General features: G+C 38.3%; 1 protein-coding gene across 3 annotated transcripts in view; it reads left to right on the forward strand.

The window, feature by feature from the left end:
* The window catches only part of LSAMP (limbic system associated membrane protein), a 645,347-nt gene that overhangs the window by 331,996 nt on the left and 290,960 nt on the right, over positions 1–22,391 (forward strand). For all 3 annotated transcript variants that reach the window (XM_003261841.4, XM_030801556.1, XM_003261840.4), the window contains exon 2: positions 18,915–19,147. In XM_003261841.4, the coding sequence (XP_003261889.1) occupies positions 18,915–19,147 (233 nt within the window). The remainder of the gene's footprint in view (positions 1–18,914; positions 19,148–22,391) is intronic.

Genomic DNA, 22,391 nt, shown 5'->3' on the forward strand with positions numbered 1-22,391 from the left:
AATTAATGAAACAGAAAAGAAACATAGTCTTGCAAATCTGTGCAATAATATACTGAACAAATTTTTCATAACCTATGGCAAAAAAATGAGTGTTAAAAGGGCGAGAAGGAAGGAAAAGGAAAAAATAGACTGCTAAGGTGATAAACCATATCACTTTATGAAAATCTATTTTGCAGAGGGTATGATAAGCCTAAGCTTCAAAAATGAAGACGTTTTGAAATTAATATTTATTAAGTGATTCTTTTTTTTTTTTGAGACGGAGTCTTGCTGTGTCACCCAGGCACCCAGGCTGGAGTGCAGTGGCGCGATCTCGGCTCACTGCAAGCTCCGCCTCCCGGAGTCACGCCATTCTCCTGCCTCAGCCTCTCCGAGTAGCTGGGACTACAGGCGCCCGCCACTACGCCCGGCTAATTTTTTTTGTATTTTTAGTAGAGACGGGGTTTCACCGTGGTCTCGATCTCCTGACCTCGTGATCCACCCGCCTCGGCCTCCCAAAGTGCTGGGATTACAAGCGTGAGCCACCGCACCCGGCTATTAAGTGATTCTAAATAAACCTTGGAACACTCTAATGCCATTGATGGAAATGAGGAATTGACTGATGTCTCAGTGAAAATTTATGAACTCACAAGTATCTGGAAATACCTTCTGTTAGGCACCAATCAGAGAGAGTAAAACTTACTATCGATCAAAGGAAGCTATTTACTACCTGTCCTACCATTTCTCAATGACAGTGCCTGTTTGACTCTGGCAGTCCGGAGCCAACTGTCCTATAGTCAACTCCAAAACTGTTGCTATTGACAGTGACCATATCTGGCAGTCAGTAGACTGCAGGAGAAGCTGGGAGGTCTTTGCGGCAGTTAGTCCTCTCACATCATGCTTCTACTGTGTGGCTGGAACAGAGTCTCAAAGAATTGGCTGGCAATATTTGTTTCTTTATCCCAGACTGTATATCACCAGCTGTGGCAGTTTTGTTTTTTTTTTCCCTAGTCAAACTGAAAAATATGTCTTCTGTAGCCAAGAGTTCTATAAATGCCTTCATCATGCTAACCATCCTATACCCAAGTCAAACTTTCAAAATCTTTTAGAGTATAGCTGGCTCTTCTAGGCTAGTGCTTGCTGATGGTCAAACACATTTTCTGCCCTATATTTGACACTGGTGCCTGCTATGAAAGTGCCAAAGCAACAGTTCTCTTCCACTGCTGTGCTCCTGCCATGGCTGTATGTTTTATGAGGATGACAGGTAAAAGTGTGTGTGATAAGTCTAGAAAAATTCTGGCTTATAATATATCCTTATTAACTTTTCATCTGACAGACAAGGAATGTCTGTAAGGTCTTTTTGTGTAGATTTAGGTCCCAGATGAGCACCAACTCTTAAAAAGGTAGAGTGAGCAGACTTAGTATTATGAAGTAACGTAAGAGAAATTGCATTTCTCAATTTTAGAGAGATGCGAGGTAGTTCACTTGTGAGTGGATGGCAAAGAATCATACTGTAAGAAACATATTATTTTCTACACTATCTTAGTCCTGTGCAACTCCAGTATCTGACCTTTTATGTTGTTTTAAAATGGACGATTTGGGCAAAAATGATATAATAGAAAGGGTCAGTTAATATTTGGTGCAAGGTTGTTAATCTCTTCAAATCTTTCTTTATCATAATAGTAGATTTCTCCGTGATGAACAAAGCCTGGGTGAGCTGCATGGAAGAACATGAGTGCAAGCCTAGTTTTCTTTGTTGGGTGGTTGATTTTTTTTAATATTGCCTTGGGCAGGGTTGCATCTAACAACATTAGCCTCCCAGAAACACTTTACTACACAATGGAGAGTGTTCTTCACTTATTCGTTGCCTGGGGCTAACAGGCTGCGCTGTTTTGCATTGAATATGTAGCTTTTGATCTTGCTTTATGTTCCTCTTACCGTTTTGTTGCTGTTAAGAGCTGGTGATTAGAATAAATCAGTAAGTGAAAACTGCCAGAAAGGTTTTGAAATTATGAGATTGGACTCTTTGGCCAGTATTCATACTGAATTCTGGGTGGGCCACGGAGGCCCTGCGTAGAACTCAGTGATGGGGAAAGAAGTCTACGTGGGCTCACTTAGAGAAAGCATTCTACTTAATAAACAACGCATTCTTTACCCACTTTCGCTCTGATTCTGTCCTCTCGGCATATTTCATAAACTTCCTATTTTCTTACACTCTGTCACAGTATTCTGTGATTCAGGTATTATACAAAGGTAGAATGATAAATCAGAAATTTTATTTTTGAAATTATCTTTATTGTTACAGAATTTTTTATTGAATACCCGTAGGATTTTTGTGCACTCAAATCATTACTGCACTGATACACTTAGAACAAATAAATTAGGGACTCTGACTTCCTTAATTTTACAGTCTAGCAGAGGTATAATTTTAATGTGAAGCATCGTGTGACACGGCACAAGGTCTTATTTAGACAGAAGAATGTTCATAAAGATTAAGGGACTCACATTGCATAAGAGCAAAAAGGGAAGGATATATAAATAAGCCATTTTCTTACATTGACTCATGTCCTCAAAGCAAAGAATATACCCAAAAAAAAAAAAAAAAGATGGAATGAGAGGAAGTGACACAGAAAGAACACATGAACAAAAATATAGATATGTACACTGTCTTTTTTTGTTTTTTGAGAAGGAGTCTCGCTCTGTCACCTGGGCTGGAGTGCAGTGGCATAATCTCGGCTCACTGCAACCTCTGCCTCCCAGGTTCAAGCGATTCTGTGTCTCAATCTCTAAGGATCAGGGACTATCATCACGTGACACTATGCCTGGCTAATTTTTGTGTTTTTAGTAGAGACGGGGTTTTGCCATGTTGTCTAGGCTGGTCTCAAGTGATCCTGGCCTCAAGTGATCCACCCACCTGGGCCTCCCAAAGCGCTGGGATTATAGGCGTGAGCCACTGTGCCCAGTCTACTCTGTCTATTATATCAGTATATTCTAGTCTCAGGACAGAATACAATGATTAATATAGTAAAGAAACTAGATAATCCACCTCTGACTCAAGATATACACACCAATATTCTTTAAGTTTAAATATAAGGACATATGTTGATGAGCTAGAGTAGTTCCTTTAGTAAAGTTTTTTTTGGTGGGGGGGAATACTGTGATTGAGGATAAGAGAATAAGGACTTTAAGAAATATTTTCTTAGAGTGTGATAAAGAGCAAGGTATAAAAGACAATAATGTATTGTTATAATTATTACAGTATAATTATACTAATAATTATTAGTATAATTGTTCACTTGATTGAGCTAAGCTCAGCTTACTTAAAAATATTTTGTTAAAACTTACTGTATTAGTCTGATTTCTTCAGAGAAACAAAACCCATAGAAGATAGATAGATAGATAGATAGATAAAATTTAAAAATGGCTCACATGATTATGGAAGCTGAGAAGTCTCAAAATCTACAGCCAATAAGCTGAAGACTCAGGAGAGCTGATAGTGTAAAAGTAATTTCAGTCCATGTCCAAGTGTGAAGGCAGGAGAAAACTAATGTCCTAGCTTGAAGGCAGGTGATGAGAGAGAATTCTTTCTTACTTAGCCTTTTATTCTATTCAGGCCTTCAGTGGATTAGGTGAGGCCTACCCACATTTGGGAAGATCAATCTGCTTTCTCAGTCTACCAATTCAATTGTTAATTTCATCCAGAAACACCCTCACAGACACATCCAGGAATAATGTTTAAACAAATATCTAAGCACCACTTAGCCCAGTCAGTTAGACAAATAAAATTAATCTCATTCTAAGTTTTTTCTTTTGCTTAATTCAGATTGCAGATTCAGACGTGATATACACAATTCTGAGACTGTGTTTTATAATAATCCAAGAAAATAAATAGAGGATGATAGTTACCAAAATTAAGGAATGAAACGTAGTTTTATCTGAATAACTACAGTGCCTCCTGTTGACTGAAAGAATCTGGACTGCCTAAATTTTAGTTGCCTCCCAGACAAAGGATCAGTGGAGAAAATTCTACTTTATGTATCTCTTTATCAGCCTTCCTGTTTTTCTTCTTGATCATATTATTACCTTACAGGAAAAAATAATTGCTAATTTCACAGTGAAATGAAGTAGAGAAAGAAAAAATTTTTAAGTTCTGTGAGACCAAATTAACCTGCTTCAATAGATCAGTGAGAAAACTGATTATGATCTAATCACAATCCCTCTATAAACTCATAGGTGGTTAGTCCTCAGTGTGACATCTGAGTATGGATTACAAAATATTTATTGGATCCTTAAACATAAGCCTCTAAGGCAAGAGACACTAACAAAAGATAATACAAAGGTTCATATTTAAGTCTACCAAATACAGAAGGGGCATCAATATATTAGAAATCAGTTTTTGTTTTTACCCTTAAGCATATTTTTAGAACTTATTTGATTTATGAAGTTTCCCTTGCATATTGTATTTATTTTTTAATTTACCGTTTGGATGATAAGAAAAGATTTGTTAAAGAATACAAAATTACAGCTAGATAAGGGAAATAAGTTCTTTTTTTTTTTTTGAGACGGAGTCTCGCTCTGTCACCCAGGCTGGAGTGCAGTGGCGCGATCTCGGCTCACTGCAAGCTCCGCCTCCCGGGTTCACGCCATTCTCCTGCCTCAGCCTCTCCGAGTAGCTGGGACTACAGGCACCCGCCACCACGCCCGGCTAATTTTTTGTGTTTTTAGTAGAGACGGGGTTTCACCGTGGTCTCGATCTCCTGACCTCGTGATCCGCCCGCCTCGGCCTCCCAAAGTGCTGGGATTACAAGCGTGAGCCACCGCGCCCAGCCTGGGAAATAAGTTCTAATGCATTCTGTACCATGATAGGATGACTAGAGTTAACAATAATATATAATTTCGAATAGCTAAAAGTAGGTTATTGAACCTTCTCAACACAAAGAAACGACAAATGTTTGGGATGATGTATATGTTAATTGTCCGGATCTGATCACTATACATTATATGTATTGAAACATCACATGTAATGAATATGCACAATTATTACATGTCAATTTAAAACAAAAGAGTGACAAAAAATTTACTTTCACATATCTATTATAGCATAACATAGATGTATCATAGATCTCATCATTTTTCTAGACCTAGAGGAGTAGAGAAAATGATAGGAGCAAATATAGGGAAATAAGATACCTGGTTTAAATTAGAAAAAGTTTTTTGTCCTGTCACAACTTCTCCACTTTCAACGCCACTTGGAACAGTAAGTTTCTTCCACCTTCAAGATACATCAGAGTGGGGACACTCTTATGAATGTGAGATGAGACGCAAAAGACTCTCGTGTATTCATTCATCCATTGAGTAATTATCTAGAAACTTTTTTGTGTAAGGAACTTTGATAGGCAATAAAGATGCAAGAGTTGAGAAGACATGGTTTGGGCCCACTCTTAAAATAGTAATGAAAGGCAGAAAAACAAAGACTTAAAATGCTAGCGTAAGCTGAGAATCAACTAGGGAAATTGGAGAGAATGAATCACAGAGAAGGGCACATCTGAGATAGATTTTGTATAGTAAGCAGGAGCTTGCCAAACAAGACATTTTAAACAAAAATGAAAAACTAGAGCTAGAAAGGGTGAGATTGAAGTCTGAATAACGCATAAAATTCATAGCAAAAAGAGTGTAATGTCAAGAGATCGAGCTGGAAAGCTAGGTTAAGTGAACTGATGTTTTACTAATCTATTTGGATTTCTACAGGTAAAAAGACCATGAGCATTTAAATAAGATGAGTACATGATCAACTTTATGTATGTACATTCTGTTCACTATGAAAAACAGATGGAATAGCTGTGGGTAAGGGGATGCAATATCGCAGACCAAAACACCAGTTGGAAATCTACGTAGTGATGCTGGTAACAAATGACAAGGCACTGAACAATGGCAGTGGAAGTGACGATGGAGAGTAGAGGTCAATTTATGAAAATACCAAAGGTGGTGTGTGCTAAAAATTTGTTTAAATAATTTTTAAAAAATTAGAAAAAATGTAAAATAATATATGACTACATAAGACACATGAAGAGAAGGAAGGAAATAAGAATAACTTTGACCAGGCGCGGTGGCTCACGTCTGTAATCCCAGCACTTTGGGAGGCTGAGGCAAGCAGATCACTTGAGGTCAGGAGTTTGAGACCAGCCTAGCCAATATGTTGAAACCCTGTCTCTACTAAAAATGCAAAAATTAGCCAGGTGTGGTGGCATGCACCTGTATTCCCAGCTACTCGGGAGGCTGAGCTGGGAGGATTGCTTGAACCTGGGAGGCAGAAGTTACAGTGAGCCAAGATCGTGCCATTGCATGCCAGCCTGAGCAACAGAGTGAGATTCTGTACCCCACCCCCCACCCCCCCAAAAAAGAATAATTCTGTGGATACTAGCTTAAATTTATAGATGAATTAGAGTTCCATTAACTGATAACAGGGAATTTAGAAGAAGAACCAGAGTAAAGTGGAAGATGATGAGTTTCAGCTCAGGACATGTTGAATTTGAGGTACCTTCAAATATCTACGTGGAGCAGCTGAGTATGCTATTTTAGATTTCAATTATATTAAATGTAATTAAAGCCAACACTGTGTTAGGAGTGCTCTGTGAGGTCAGGAGAAAAGAAAAGTAGAATCCTGGAGAAAAACAATGTGTAAAAGCATGCATGGAGAAAGAGGAGAAAATTGTGGAAATTGAGAAATTGTGTGAGAGTTAGGAAGAGAAACAAGAAAATGAAGACGGGGTGGTGACTGGTGCTGAAAGCTTTGAAGAGGTTACATAGGACAAATACTTCAGATAAATTCACTGGATGTGACAATCAGTGGACCATCACCATCATTCTGAGAGTGGTCCTGATAGAGCCAGACAAAGGTGACTCATCCTTGAGGGAGACTGGACGTTATTAATTAGTCAATATAATTCCTGCTGGTTGTCAGGTCAGTTTCCTGCAGAATATTAAGATTTCAACAAAATTTCTGGTGCTGTGTCAAGAAGTCTTGACTGCAAACAGCGATAATTAACCCAGGAAAAATAAAGGAACAATTTCAAAACAACACTTTATTAATCTCCACTTAGATTCAGCTCTTTCCCTCCCTCTACCTGTTCTTTCACTTAATAGTCATATTTTGGGAGTCTTTGTGAGGGAAAATGCCTCTTCTTTAACATAATTTCAAAGCCATACTAGCCCAGGGACAGAGCGAGTGAGAAGGTGGTATACAACTGCTCTGAGGCTAAAGAGATGGTACTTTTGAATCATAGGGTTCTTCTTAGAATTCAGAGTGTGACATTCATCCTGAAGCATCTGCAGCTCTCTCTTTAATTCAGACTGGCTGTGAAATTTCCAAAGGAACTTATATGGTGAATGCAGTAGTACAAGGGGGTGATGGCCTTTGACTTCTTCTCTCTTCCAAATCCAGATACCAGTTACCTCCCTTCACTTTCATCACCTTACCAGCGTTAGTGCTTTATGTAGGTTGGAGACTGCAGTTGCAATCATTCTTCAGCTTTCTTTGTACAGTTTGAGTAGGCTGAGTTCATTAGAAGAGCTCTCCCAGATGGGCTCTCGTTTCAAACTCATCAGCTCTTGCTTTTATTCCCATTTTTCTAAAGTTCTTTATGATCATCCGGCTCCAACTCCCATTTACGACCTGATTGTTGATCTGTTTAAGAGAAACAGACAGGCCTCCAACAAAAGGGAGGAAAAAAAAATGCTTTGGTGAGAGAAAGAAGAAAAACACACACAAAGGTTGTCACACAAAGATGAAGTCCTCCTCACACCATTGTCCTTTGGAAGACAATGCTGAAGAAAATAAATAATTCTGGAAATAGAAAAAAATAGGAGGTGAGGTGGGGGAAAGTGTGTGATGGAAAAGCAAACATGGAAGTCATAAAAATTCTTATGATTATAATTCTCCATGTGAGAAGTGTCCTTGTGATTTATTTATATTTATTTATTTATTTATTTATGAGACGAAGTTTCGCTCTTGTTGCCAAGGCTGGAGTGCAATGGCGCAATCTCGGCTCACCGCAACCACAGCCTTCTGGGTTCAAGTGATTCCCCTGCCTCAGCCTCCTGAGTAGCTGGGCTTACAGGCATGTGCCACCACGCCTGGCTAATTTTGAATTTTTAACTAGAGATGGGGTTTCTCCATGGTGATCAGGCTGGTCTTGAACTCCCGATCTCAGGTAATCCTCCTGCCTTGGCCTCTCAAAGTGCTGGGATTACAGACGTGAGCCACCGCACCCAGCCTCCTTGTGACTTATACGCATCTGTCAGTGATCTATCGGCTTCTTGTCATCTGTGGGAGGAGACCACTATATTTCCTTTGCCTGTAATAGATCTGTTTGATTATATCTCCTTCAGTTTGCAGCTACTGGAGTCCCCTATTTCACATTTGTTTCCACAAAATACATTTCAAAAATAAAGACTGGCGAGGTGTGGTGGCTCATGCCTGTAATCCCAGCACTTTGGGAGGCCAAGGTGGGTGGATCACCTGAGGTCACGAGTTTGAGACCAGCCTGACCAACATAGTGAAACCCCCATCTTACCTAAAAATACAAAATTAGCCAGGTATGGTGGTGCATGCCTGTAACCCCAGCTACTTGTGAGGCTGAGGCAGGAGAATTGCTTGAACCCGGGAGGCTGATGTTGCAGTGGGCCGAGATCACACCATTGCACTCCAGCCTTGGCAACAAGAGCGAAACTGTGTCTAAAAGAAAAAAAAAAAAAGACTTATTTTGCTCTTCATATGCACCTGCCTTTCTTTGTCTCTTTTACCTCTACCTCTACCAGGGAAGGCAAACCAGACAGTAGAGCCATTTCCTAATGGTAGTCCTGAAGACAGTCTCATTACTTATTTATTTACTTAGGGACTTACATTCTTATTATGTGTTAACTTCATTATAGCATACATGTTGTATCTATTAATTGTCATGTCTTAGAAGGCATAATTTGATCTGAATCATGTCTAAATGCATGTAATGTAATGATAAGTCATATTATAATGTGGTTCTGCTCCAATGATAACATTTACATAATGGTATATATGACAAGACTATAAAGTAAGGGGCTGGGTTTTCAAGTGAGCCTTGTGGAAAACAGTCTCCTGACTTTACAGCCATGCCTCATACATCACAATGCTCATCCTAAGTGCATTGTGGTTTATTGCAAGCGCTTTTCTTTCTCCCTACTGCTGGAATGAGATAAAGAATAAACCCTACATGGAAAAGACCATATTTTTTTTTTTCTATCTAGAACTTAGCATGCTTTTGGTATCTGTAATGATGCAGAGGTAACACAATTTTCTTCAAATAGCTGTGGAATTGTTTTTAATTGCACAGTGAGTGAAGTTTTTAACTACAAATCTGAGCCAGAATTCCAAGACTAATTTTACTGTTTCAAAGGTACAACCAAAGGCAGTTTTTTCTCTTTCCAAATGAGAGGTATTTTTCACAGAGAACAAAGACTCACAGGGAGAATCAAAACAAAAGCAAAATTTAAAGTTGTTTCTCATCCTCTCTCAACTGTATAGGGAGGAAAGAGGAGAATTTGTCGTTCAAAGGAGAGAAAAAAGTTGTAGATTCTTGCTAGTTTAGTGAGCGTATAATTGCCACTCAGTCACTGAGGAGACAGAATAGGCCTTGTTGTTGCAACCTGAGAGTCCTCAAAGCATAGGGTATGCTTCATCCAATTCAGGAGGAACTCCAATTCAGCTAGCAGATCTCAGGGGGTCACAAAGCACAGCATGGGCCTCTGTTTCAGTATCCTAGACAGACAGCCGTGCATGAGTTCTGCCCTTTATGAAACTAAGTGGATCTGGCTGAAAGTGGTGAGACAGTTAAGGCCTATGCTGCCTATGCACAGGTATCCCAAAAATCCTTTAAAAGTGTTCCAGAGATGGCATTAGAGCCTCAGTTTACACCACTGCACTATAACCATGCTGCATCATCCTGCTCTTGATTTAAATTCTGTGGGCTAGAAGAGGCCGATTGCTAACTAGAGGGGACCAAGGGGCTATCAGATGCAAGACAGCCCAAGCCCCTAAAAGGGGGTTTCCCTGAAAATGCCTATTAGTAAGCGAGGATTGGATTGAGCCACAATATCTGGGAGTTGCTGGATTGATCCCAAAAATGGGTTTTCTACAGAATGAATGACCAAGATTTGAATTATGGAAGGATATGAAAATAAAAATGTATCAGGATCTTCCAGAGCTCACTGTGTACTCCAGATGTATCCTGTTTAATAGTTACAACAATCTGAGGAAGTAGCTACTACTCCTGTGTTGCAGAAGAAAAACCCTGAAGCTCTTCGAAAATATTGGACACATTAGGTCCAGGCATTGCTCTATATGTTTTTTTAAAACCCTTTTAAACATTACTAGTGCCAAACGAGGTAGATACTATGATCATCTTCGTCTTATAGCTTAGGAAACACATGCACAGAGAGGATAAACAAATGTCCCAAAACCACAGAGCAAGTATGTGATGAAGCTAGAATTTAGAGCAGAAAATTGGCTTTGCAGCCTGAACCCATCACTACCCCACCACGCTGCCTTTCTTTGCTAAGTAACTTGCCTAGAGCTACTAAACTACTGAACCCATAACTTTTCCACTTCATAAGGAAGAATTTTGAGTTGAGATGTGATTAAGAAGAGAATGATTTATTTTTCTGATGTGATCCAGACTCTTGGAAAGATCCTAGAAGAGCTCTTTCCAACCACTAATAAATGTTCCTGGGATTGACTCTAACTCCAACTGTGACTGGGATAGAAATCAGTTCTCTCCTGGTCTCAGTCTCAATATTTGTCTCTTTTTAGAATTTATGTCTTATTTTTTCCCATTTATTTCTTCTATGTGAATGTAGAGATGGCACAGTTGATGTGACAACAATAGGAATACAGATGGTCCTAGAAGAGACAGTTTGTTGAGACACACTCAGGGCTTAATTGGGTGGTCCTGTTTCTTTTCCATCCACTCTTCTCTTAACCTCTACCATCTGCATGGATATGCATCTGTGCTTCTTCAAAAAGATGATTCTGAAATGTAGTCATGCATGTATCATATATAACAATGCATATATGACTGGACAAGGTGTTCTTTAGTGATAGTAAGAGACAAAAAGCATGTCTATGGAGGCCTTTTCATTGCTCCAGAAATTGCACAGCTTATCTGGGTTTTGCCATTTGCCATGGTGAACTTTTTGCACTTTCGGGTGATGATCATTGTAATAAGTGGTAGCCTAATCACAGAAAGGGTGCTTTCACAGTAGAGCACATGTGAATAACTAATAAAAGTTGAGCATTTAGAGAAATACATGATTGATCTGAGAGTCTGGGCAATAATATATATTTAGTGGGTTTCATCACACTACAAAATATAAAGAGATTAACTTTTTGAATGTGACTTAGAGAAATCAATGTTTTTCTTTTAGTTATCTCTCTTATATGACTGTTTTCTTTTTATCTACTATCCTTTACAATGAGAGACTATGAATATAAGCATATATATCGCTTTGTTTTATGAAATGTTTCTATGTACGTCACCTCATTTGATTTAAAGAACTATCCTGAGAATGGTTCTAAGAGGTTGAACAGGTATCGTTAGCCCCATTTTACTTATGAAGAAACTAAGATACAGAAAAGTTAAATGACTTATCTGTGTTCCAATAGTAAATAGGCTGCGAGGCCAGAACTAAAGTGAGCCTCTTCAGGATCTAAACTGTTTTTTTTTTCACACTAGCACGCCATCAGCAGTATACAGATTTCTGAATCATTGTGGCCGGTAATATATTTACATGAATTCAGTTCCTGTGGGTTTACCACCTCTGTGTTCTACTACCTCGGTGTTCTTACCCTGCCCTGAACATCCATTACTACTTCTGTGTGTGCATGTACACATGTGCATGTAGCCATCTGTACATGAATGTGTGCAAAGAAGCAAGGGTGAGGGGAGATAATCTGATCATGTAGATGCTGTCATAGTGTTAACTGGTCTGCAATTTGGTATGAATCCAGAGAAGTCAACCATTACCAAACTAAGATTAGGGTCTGGGTCAAGGGGATGAAGATGAGGAGAACAGACATGCACAAGAGCAAGAGAATGACACCAAGAGGGCAGACAGGTGTCCAACCAGAGGTCAAGTGTGAAAAGAACTAAAGCTAGGAGCAAGGAAGGTAAGGAGCTGAAGCTTTTCGTTGCAGCAAAGGCTAACAGGGCTCCTGAGTGTCAGCAGTGAATTCCCACAGTTCTTTTTTTATTTCTAATTGAGTCTAATCTTAGAAAATGGTAATGAAGCAAAGATGATTCAAAATGATTGATGATTTAAAATTCCTTAAATTTCGTTTTTAACTAACTTGGTATTTATTTTTTTGATGTGTTTGCATAGTTGTTGGAATTCATTATACTTAAAATAATGTTATAAAACCAGACTAAGGACTTCTGACTCAGGAGAATCTGGGATATTTTCATGCTTTATTCCATTCTCTGCTTAGAATTTTTCTGATTCCACATTTTAATGCTGGGAATATATAGCATCACTTCCCAGACCAATTATCTTTCCTTCTAGAGTGAAATGATTCTATGATAGTTTTGCTGATTCACTAAGGGTTTTATTTGTAGGACTGAAGTTACAAGGCAAACAGCATCAAAATAACATTCTTGAAGACATCCTTCCCAACCACATCTTGAATCTTTCCACATCTTACAAAAGAGGGAGATTCACAAACGTGAAAAATAATAAAGGTCAATGAAAAAGTTTTCTGATGAACAAAGACTAATATTTTTTTAAAAAATCAAATTTTCTCCATCTGATTCTCCTTCACCTATCCTGGGTGTTATGAAATGATTACATCATTTTATGATTATGAAACTCAAATAAAAGAACAAAAGGGGCATGATTAACTACTAACTTATTAACTATCAACTTATAACCAGAGCCTCACTAGGCCTCATTGCTGTGCCTTTGTCATGAACTTTGCTGCTGACAATAAAGTATGTACACATTAAAAAGCATAAGCCTATGAAAACACACTACTGCACTTTAGATGTTTGTCCTATGCTTCTGGATATGTAAACCAAGAGACAGACGTCTATATCTGGATATTTCAACCTCGATCCTGTCAACATTTTGGATAAGATACATCTTTGTGATGGGGGCTGTCCACGGCATTGCAGGATGTTTAGCAACACCCCTGGCCTCTCCCTACTAGAAACCAGCAGCAACACCACTTTCCTAGTTGTGACAACCAAAAAATGTCTCCAGATATTGGCAGTGTCATCTAGGGGCACAAATTGCCTTCACTTTGAAACCACTTATCTAACTGTTCTTTCTTAAGAAACAAATAGATTTCTCTTACCCATCAAGTTACACTGCTCCCAGACTCTGCAATGTATAAATATGAGTATAGATAACTGGTGAGAGATTACATAAAATATATTTATTTGTTATCAGTGAATAAATACCAGATTATTATCTTGAGAAAAGAAGGAAATTTACGCAAGGCTAAGTCTGGACAAATTTGAATCCTAAGTTGGTACGTTTTTTAGCAGCCATTAATGCTTGTTAAATATGAAATGTGTCCAGCAGCAATTGAACAGGCTTAATATCTGGTAGATATGTATCAATTACATCATAGATATCTTGTCAGTACATATGCTATTAAGTAATCTGTTGGTACAAACTGATTTTAGCACTTCTTTTCTACCTCCAGTTATACTCATTTTTTAAGCAGTATAACCCCCACTCTTGTGCAATGTTACTAGAATTGTCAATGTACCTGTTTGTATAAGTCTGCATAATAGACTTGATGTAAAATGTTTGAAGAAATTCAGTGCTTAAGATTTATATGGGTGCATTGATTTTTTGTGACAATTTTATGGAATCAAATATACTAAACAGGGAAGATAAAAATTTGTGTGCTTACCTTTCCTATTTTTTTTAGAGACGATTTTTAAAAAATCATAGATTTGCAGTTCAGGTAGGTAACCCATCTGATATTTGAGGGTTCATGATTAACGTGAGCAACTTCCCAAGCACTTATTTAGGATGTTATACTTTTTTTCACAGTTTTTCACATGCAACATAGATCATTTAGTTCCTAGAGATGATCTTTCTTCATAGTGGACACAGGAACACATTTTTTCTCTCCTTTACTTTCATTTTAATACCACACTCAATAATTCTCTTTAAATTTCCCTTTATACTTGATAACTTTAATTATTTCTTAAGAAATATTAAAATAGCCATCTTTACTGTACCTATTAGATAATTAATGAATATTTTATAATTGACCTAATGCAATTTGTTAAATTAAATTCAGCTTGTTTATTCCACATTTCAGCAAGGATCTACTATGCACATGGTATTTATGCTGCTAGGCTCAGTGAGGGCTCCAGAGGTGAATTACAAGAAGGTCACTGTCTTAATAAGCTTATGAGAAAAGATGAGTGCAAATAACTCTAATGCAATGTGGAGTATGATAAGGTCATAAAAAGGAAGTTTTAAGAAGGTTACACTGACAAGAGAAGATTTTCTGGAGAGGTGGCACTTTATAGCATACGTCCATGTCCTCAGCTGCCTTCCATAAAACCCACCCAAAGTGGAAGGATATTCTCTGATCCTCTCCTCGTGGCACTGACACCCACTGTCATTAGGGTCCAGTTCTTTCTAAACCTGGGAATTATTTGCAACATCATGTGCTCCTCGAGACAACATTCTATTAAAACAACACATAACACTAACAGGTTTTTGAAATACATCTCTTCATCTTCCTGCTTTAGCCCAGGTTGATTCTAGAGATAAAAGCATTAAGTATAAAGTTTAGAACTAAATTGCAGCAACATTCTAGGTAGGTGATAATTAATTATTATCATATTATAATGGCATGGCCCGAGAATTCTCATTTACTCCACAAGCCTGCCTAATGCACATTTGAGCCAGCATACCTCCGAGATGCAAGCCCATGATGCTTATTGGTGAGTCAGTGAATGCTGGGAACCTGGGTCTCTATTTATATCAGCATTTCTCATTTTCAGATAGCCAGGTGGTCTGTCAGTACACTGTATGACTAGTTATTATCTTAATAAACGTAGACCGCTACAAATTGAAACTACTGATTTTGGTTTACTATATTTTCTTTTCTTTCTTTCTCTCTTTCTTTTTTTTTTTTTTAGACAAGGTCTCACTCTGGCCAGGCTGGAGAGCAGTGATATGATCATAGCTCACTGTAGCCTTGAACTCCTGAGTTCTAGTGATTTTCCTGCCTCCAGCCTCCCAAAGAGCTGGGATTACAGGCATGCGCCACCGTGCCTGGTCCTACCATCTTTTTCTATGTCTACCTTTTATGATAAAAAAAAAAAAGGTGCCACCTTAAATTAAGATTTTAAAATTAAGAAAATATTTAGTTCTGAAATTGCATTATTCCTTTACCCATTTTTTATTAAGAAAGTTTTAGTCACATTGTAGAAGGGATTATTTTCCAGTTTATAGAGCTAATACATTTATTTTGCAACTAGTCAGTACATAAAAAGGAACCCTGAAAGATCTGGAGAAGTGGTTTCCTTTTTAAAAACACTATACTGTATTGTGTTCTGGTGCTTGGAGTTCGGCTAACCATCTGAGTTAGTAAAAAGTATATGTGTATTCTAGGCCGGGCGTGGTGGCTCACGCCTGTAATCCCAGCACTTTGGGAGACTGAGGTGGGCGGATCACGAGGTCAGGAGATCGAGACCATCCTGGCTAACGTGGTGAAACCCCATCTCTGCTAAAAATACAAAAAATTAGCCGGGCATGGTGGCGGGAGCCTGTAGTGCCAGCTACTCAGGAGGCTGAGGCAGGAGAATGGCGTGAACCTGGGAGGCAGAGCTTTCAGTGAGCTGAGATCACGCCACTGCACTCCAGCCTGCGCGACAGAGCGAGACTCTGTCTCAAAAAAAAAAAAAAAAAAAAGTATATATGTATTCTAATATACTATTCACTTGTTTGTCAGCAAAACACAAATTTAAAAAAAATATATGGATAAGGGGGAGGGATAGCGTTAGGAGATACACCTAATGCTAAATGACGAGTTAATGGGTGCAGCACACCAACATGGCACAGGGATACATATGTAACAAACCTGCACATTGTGCACATGTACCCTAAAACTTAAAGTACAATAATAAAATAAAAAATATATATATGGATAAAACCCAAAGCAAAAATAAGGTGCTATGTAAATTGTCATAACAAAATTTCCACATAATACATTGTTTCATTAGATGCACTTTTATGCATCTGGCAATTTTGCTGAAATAGTCAATTACTTCTTTAGGTAAGATAGAGCTGAACACCCTCAAAGAATAATTTGGAATAATGATCTGTACGATTTTAACTTTTCCGTGAATGAAAATTGCTAAAATGTCAAAGGACCATAAAGACCCGACTTATAAACTTTACCTTATGTTGTTAAGGAAATCTGCCCAATTTATTTGTGGATGCTATAGGACTTGGGATGGGGACGTGGAAAATAGGTTACCAAATGTCCCGTATCTGCATGTGTGACCCAGTTAGTTCACAAGACAGGCATTTATGAAATGCCTGCTTTATCCTAGATTAGTTATTGGTGGTATCCAAATGAATAAGGTAAAAATTTGCTGTTTTTATTGGATTCACAGGCCATACTTATGTAAGCTATATTATATGGTATTTTTTTCTTTTAAAGTGAACAGATTGGAGCCATATTTGGGGCTAAGAGGCATTCAGAATACATCTATAACATAGCAAATCTGGCCATTGTTGCGTTAAGCTGTGCAGGTGAGAAACATGCACAGGGAAAAATGATAGAAGATTTAAAACACATTTACACAGGTAAATTTCTATCCTTCTTACTAGAATAGAAAAAACATGGTAAATCTACATTCAACAATTTATAATGGTCTAGAGTAAGACATCAAACATCCTATTAATTAAATCATCTATGATTTTAAATTCAGAGATGCTGCAAACATCACCAAGAACAGAGAAATGATGCCACAAGACAGGAGAACAGCAAAAGTAAAACTGAGTCTGGAATGAGGCAGCAAGCATTCATGAAGTTAGCTTGGTGCTCATGATAAAAGGCCTCTAAATTATTAAACACATAAATTATACTCAATAATATACGCATGGCAGAGAAGCACATACTGGGAAATAGAGATATGAAATGATACCTAAATCTAGTTATGTTTATGAAAATAAATAGGTAAAGAAGAAAAGTAAGACCTGTGTATCTTCACACCCAACTTATTAAGTCAAATTCTTACTCTAGGGTCAGGCATGGTGGCTCATGACTATAATCCCAGTGCTTAGGGAGGCCAAGTTGGGAAGATCACTTGAGGCTAGCCTGGACAACACAGCAAGACCCCATCTCTAATTTTTTTTTTTATTAGCTAGTCCTGGTGGCATGCACCTATAATCCTAGCTACTTAGGAGGCTGAGGCAGGAGGATTGCTTGAGCCCAGTAGTTTGAGGCTGCAGTGAGCTATGATCAGGCCACTGCTCCCCAGTCTTGGTGACCGAACAAGACCTGTCTCAAAAAAAAAAAAAAAAAAAAAAAAACTCCCTCTAAATAACATATACAATTCATTTAAAATTAATAGGATAAGGAGGTCTTTGTATTATACCATGGGTGGAGTATTTAAAAAGACTTAACTTTTCTCTTTCTTATAAGAGACACAGTTGGCCTTTATATTCCCATGTGGGACAGCCTATGGGTTATGCATCAATTTTCTGTCTATGTTTAGTTGTTTTGACCTGAGAGAAATACTGGATTTTACTTGGTTTAGAAAATACAGGGGAACAGGGTGTCTTAATAGTCCTGCTGTGGTGCTCGTGGCTCTTTCTATTCATTCGCTCCTGCCCCAGAGTGTTGAACAGCTGGCTTTGCAGCTGTGAATAGGGTTTGGGACATCTCCCTATGGGGTAGACATAAATCTTGCCACAGGGATGCAGACAGAAGGTTTTTTTGTTCTTGTTTTCTGCTAGATTTTTCCATTGCGAGACTCTTGCTGGAACTGAAGGAGAAAACCATACTCACCAAAAAGTATTTACCCCTCCTTCACTAACGCATGTTCTTTGCCCCTTTCAAATTTCAGAAAGAGACTCTTTTAAGTTTTTTAAAGCAGTAATTCAATTAAGCGTTATTCCTTTACCCTTTTTGATCTGTTGGTCTATAAACTACAAAATTGGCTTCTTCATCTTTGTTAAAGATTGCCTGCATTCAGTGTGACTAGAAATGCTGGTAGCAACCTAACTTGTCACCAAACAAGCTTCTGCCTTCAGCAGCTGGAACCAAACTTATGCCAGATGATGTTTGCTTTGATTTCCTTGTCATAACACCTCTCCCCTTATGCTTGGATCTGCTCACACAATTTTTACTCCTGGAAGCGGCAATCCAAACTTGTAAAGATTAGAAGTAAACTCAGAAGTCTAGTCTAATTCCTATAATGGTGGAGTATAACTTTAATCTATCATTACACAATACTATAGGAAATACTTATAAAAGAGTAAACACAGTTGAAGATGGAGTAAAAGTGTTATGATATCAATTGTATAATTCTCAAAATTACTTAAACAGAAGGAGTTCTGAGTGAGTGGCCTTTTCCTAAACAAGAAGAAGATAATGGGAAGTCAATACTAATTTAACTTTGCCTTCATTACTCATACTCAGATTGTTTATTGCAGAACTGAGTCTAATATAATGACATCCATCCACTGGATGGTAATTAGATCTTAAATGAAATAGCGAAAATTCTAAGGAGTCCGAGAATGGCATGGCAATAATTCATGCTGCATATAATTATTTTCCTTGTTTAGACTTGTTGAGTCTGGATCACCTAGAGAAGAAATGCAGGAATAGTGGTTGTTAAGGCACTAATATTGTTACTCTGCTCTGTCAGGTGCGTTGTAGAAGACAAGAACTCAAAGGTGGCCTGGTTGAACCGTTCTGGCATCATTTTTGCTGGACATGACAAGTGGTCTCTGGACCCACGGGTTGAGCTGGAGAAACGCCATTCTCTGGAATACAGCCTCCGAATCCAGAAGGTGGATGTCTATGATGAGGGTTCCTACACTTGCTCAGTTCAGACACAGCATGAGCCCAAGACCTCCCAAGTTTACTTGATCGTACAAGGTAAGGAAAATGTGGGATAGAAGGGTGGTAAGAAAGAGATGGGAGTTGCAGAATAATAATGTACAAAATATTTGCAGAATCCTTCCTGAAAAGAAATATTCCCAAAGATACTATTGGACTTAAGTATCGATTTTCTGTCTCAAAAGAGACTTAAAATGAGAGGACCAAAAACAGTATAGAGAGTGTACTCCTGTTACTGAGAGCCAGTAACGTTGGTGAGAATGTTTTCACCTAGCCCTGAGTGTGAAAACACATAGCAAAAGCCACAGCTGTTGGAACAATGTAAATCAGCGATACCAGAACACACAGAATGCCTAGAGCCATATGAAGTACACTTTTCCACCCTATTAGGTACCAGATGCTTTGCTGAGTTTAAGAAAGTTTGGGTTTATCTGTCCTCACCCTGAAGATTAGCACTAACTATCTTTTTTGTGATAGCAAAGTTCTTCTGAAAAAATAAAATTTTCCAGAGGACTTCTTATTTTTTCAGCTGTTCAGGTTTCTATGTGGTTTGTATCTCTACTTAATGACAAGTTACTAGTGATGAAATCCAGTGACAAGGATCTGCAAAGTAATTGGGGACAATTTGCTTCTAGATTGGGGGTTCCACGGGCACATCTGAGTCATAGTTTTACAGGATAAAAACCTCAAATGGCATTCACATACCCCCAAACTATTGCTCAATTGGGTTTCTTTCCCCATAATTGCAGAATGAGAACAAAGCTGATCAGCTGCACAATTTTACTGCAAGTGAAGTCCAACCACCAGCAGTTTGTTTTTTTTGTTTTTTTTTTTTTTTTTGAGACGGAGTCTCGCTCTGGCGCCCAGGCTGGAGTGCAGTGGCGCAATCTCAGCTCACTGCAAGCTCCGCCTCCCGGAGTCACGCCATTCTCCTGCCTCAGCCTCTCCGAGTAGCTGGGACTACAGGCGCCCGCCACCACGCCCGGCTAATTTTTTTTGTATTTTTAGTAGAGACAGGGTTTCACCATGGTCTCGATCTCCTGACCTCGTGATCCGCCCGCCTCGGCCTCCCAGAGTGCTGGGATTACAAGCGTGAGCCACCGTGCCCGGCCCACCAGCAGTTTTAATGTATCTATCAGGAAAGGTCTAAGCACTAACAAACATTAGGGCTGTGTTCATGTATTCTTGATTTATAATTCTATGTAAATTTAATGCAAATTAGGCATGGCCCTAGGGCTCCTGTCAAGGTTCCAAGGCAGTCAGTGGTGTGGCAAAGTTTGACTGTAGCTTCTACTAACGTGTTATGGAATTGATTATTGTGGTGTTTAAATTATTGCTCTCCCAACTCCTCTGATTAATAGATTGAAACTGGAATAAAATACATCAGAGACTGCGTGGTGCAGGGGTGCTTTAGTCATGTGGCCTCTATTTTGGTCCATTTGCAATGGCTGACAGCTTCATTTTATTGCTTGTAAAAGGCATGTCTACTAGCTTGCAAAGTTCCAATCACAGTCAAAGCATAGGATGCTTTTCTTGTAGCTTAGCAGAGAGTACTTAGGCTCCATTACAAGAGAGACACCGGGGTATGGATCTTAGGCAACCTATTTAAATTTGTAAACATAACTAGAAATACGTAAATATGCCAATGGGTTAATTTACCAACTCCCTCAAAAGAAATACAAGCGCACATTTATTCACGCACACACACACATCAAAACAAAAGAAAAAATTCTACTAAGTTCAATGGCAGAAGGAGGAGAGATAACTAGTTTACTTAGGACCCCTTAGAACAGATTTTACCTACTGACCAGTTATTGAGATTATCTCATGATTTTTCTTCTTTGATTTTTGATGTAAGATTGTTTATTCATATATTTCTTTATAATGGGTTATGCTTGAAAAAAAAACTGCTTGATTATATTATGATATTTCTACACACTTTTAGTAGCTTTATGGCCTTTGATGTCACTAAGAAGCCGCTAGAGACTGTAACTAGAAATTGTGTATTATCCTATACTGAATAAATTTGACAATCTCAGCACTATATCCCTTGGTTTCTAGATGAGCAAATAGAAGTTCATTATTAGGTTACTTGCTCAAGGTCACAAGACAGTTCAGAGAATAGTTGAGTGCCAAGCAGATCTGTAAATCTAAAGCACTTTCCACTGGAATGGAGTTTTTTGTTTTTTTGGGTTTTTTTTTTTTTGGCCATGATTTTAAAGACTAATTTAAGGATTCATAGTTAAGAATTTATAGTTAAGTCTGAGCTGTTAACACCAAATGCCCAATGTTCCTCTTTATTTTTTCTTATTTACCTTTCTACTCTTAAGCTACAAACATGACCATCTCACAAGGGTTAGAACTAAAATTACGTTAGATACTGCATGTACCTTCCTGACGTGGCAGTGCAAATGAAATTAAATTTAACTTAAGGGATGGAGAAGTGCCAAGTACTGTTTATGTATTATCTCATTTAATTCTAATAATATTACTTTTAGGTAGATGTTTCTCATTTTATTTTATATATATGCAAAAGCTTAAAGTTCAGAGACAGGAAGGAGTCTGCCAAAGGCTCCTGTGGGCTTAGGACAGGGTTTCAAACCCATGTTTGTCTGATTCAAGATATTATTGTATTTTATTCTCAGCCACATAGTTTTGACAGAAAAAATCAACAACAAAGCTTGTACTTACAAGGGGGATAAAGAAAGCATGGTATCCTCCTTGAGCCTGAGTCGCCAGGGGGAATTTTTGGACAATTACATACATATTAGATAATTTGATGTCAAGTACCAGATGGCTGAATCACTTCCCCTTGGGGCATTCAGCCTTGTGGCCATCGGAGGTTCCATCCAGTCACACTGTTCCCATTTATTTCTATTCCATTCTTCAACTCTCTATTGTTTTCACCACATCAAAGATATTAATTCTAGGAATGGCTGACATCTCCCTTTTCCCTAACCTCACAGCACCTTTCTTTAGACTCTAAGACACTTTTGATTTTTTATGTCCTGCCATGATCATCCTCCATGGTTTCTGCAAATTCAGTTCAACTAATCATTATGTAAATACTGTATTCCTTTTCCTTACACAATGGTGAGGCCACCCTGAGCTCAAAGGTGCTATGAGATATCACCAAAGAATAGCAGTTTAGAAGGTGGGCTCTGCAGAGTTGCATTGCTTGATTCAAATCTGTTTTCATTCTTGCTATTTAAATACACTTTGGGGGTAAACCACTTAATTTCTCTAAGGCTCCGTTTTGTCGTATGAAAAATATACATAAAAC

Source organism: Nomascus leucogenys, chromosome 21 (assembly GCF_006542625.1).
Source record: "Nomascus leucogenys isolate Asia chromosome 21, Asia_NLE_v1, whole genome shotgun sequence".
In the NCBI taxonomy this organism is placed as follows: domain Eukaryota; kingdom Metazoa; phylum Chordata; class Mammalia; order Primates; family Hylobatidae; genus Nomascus; species Nomascus leucogenys.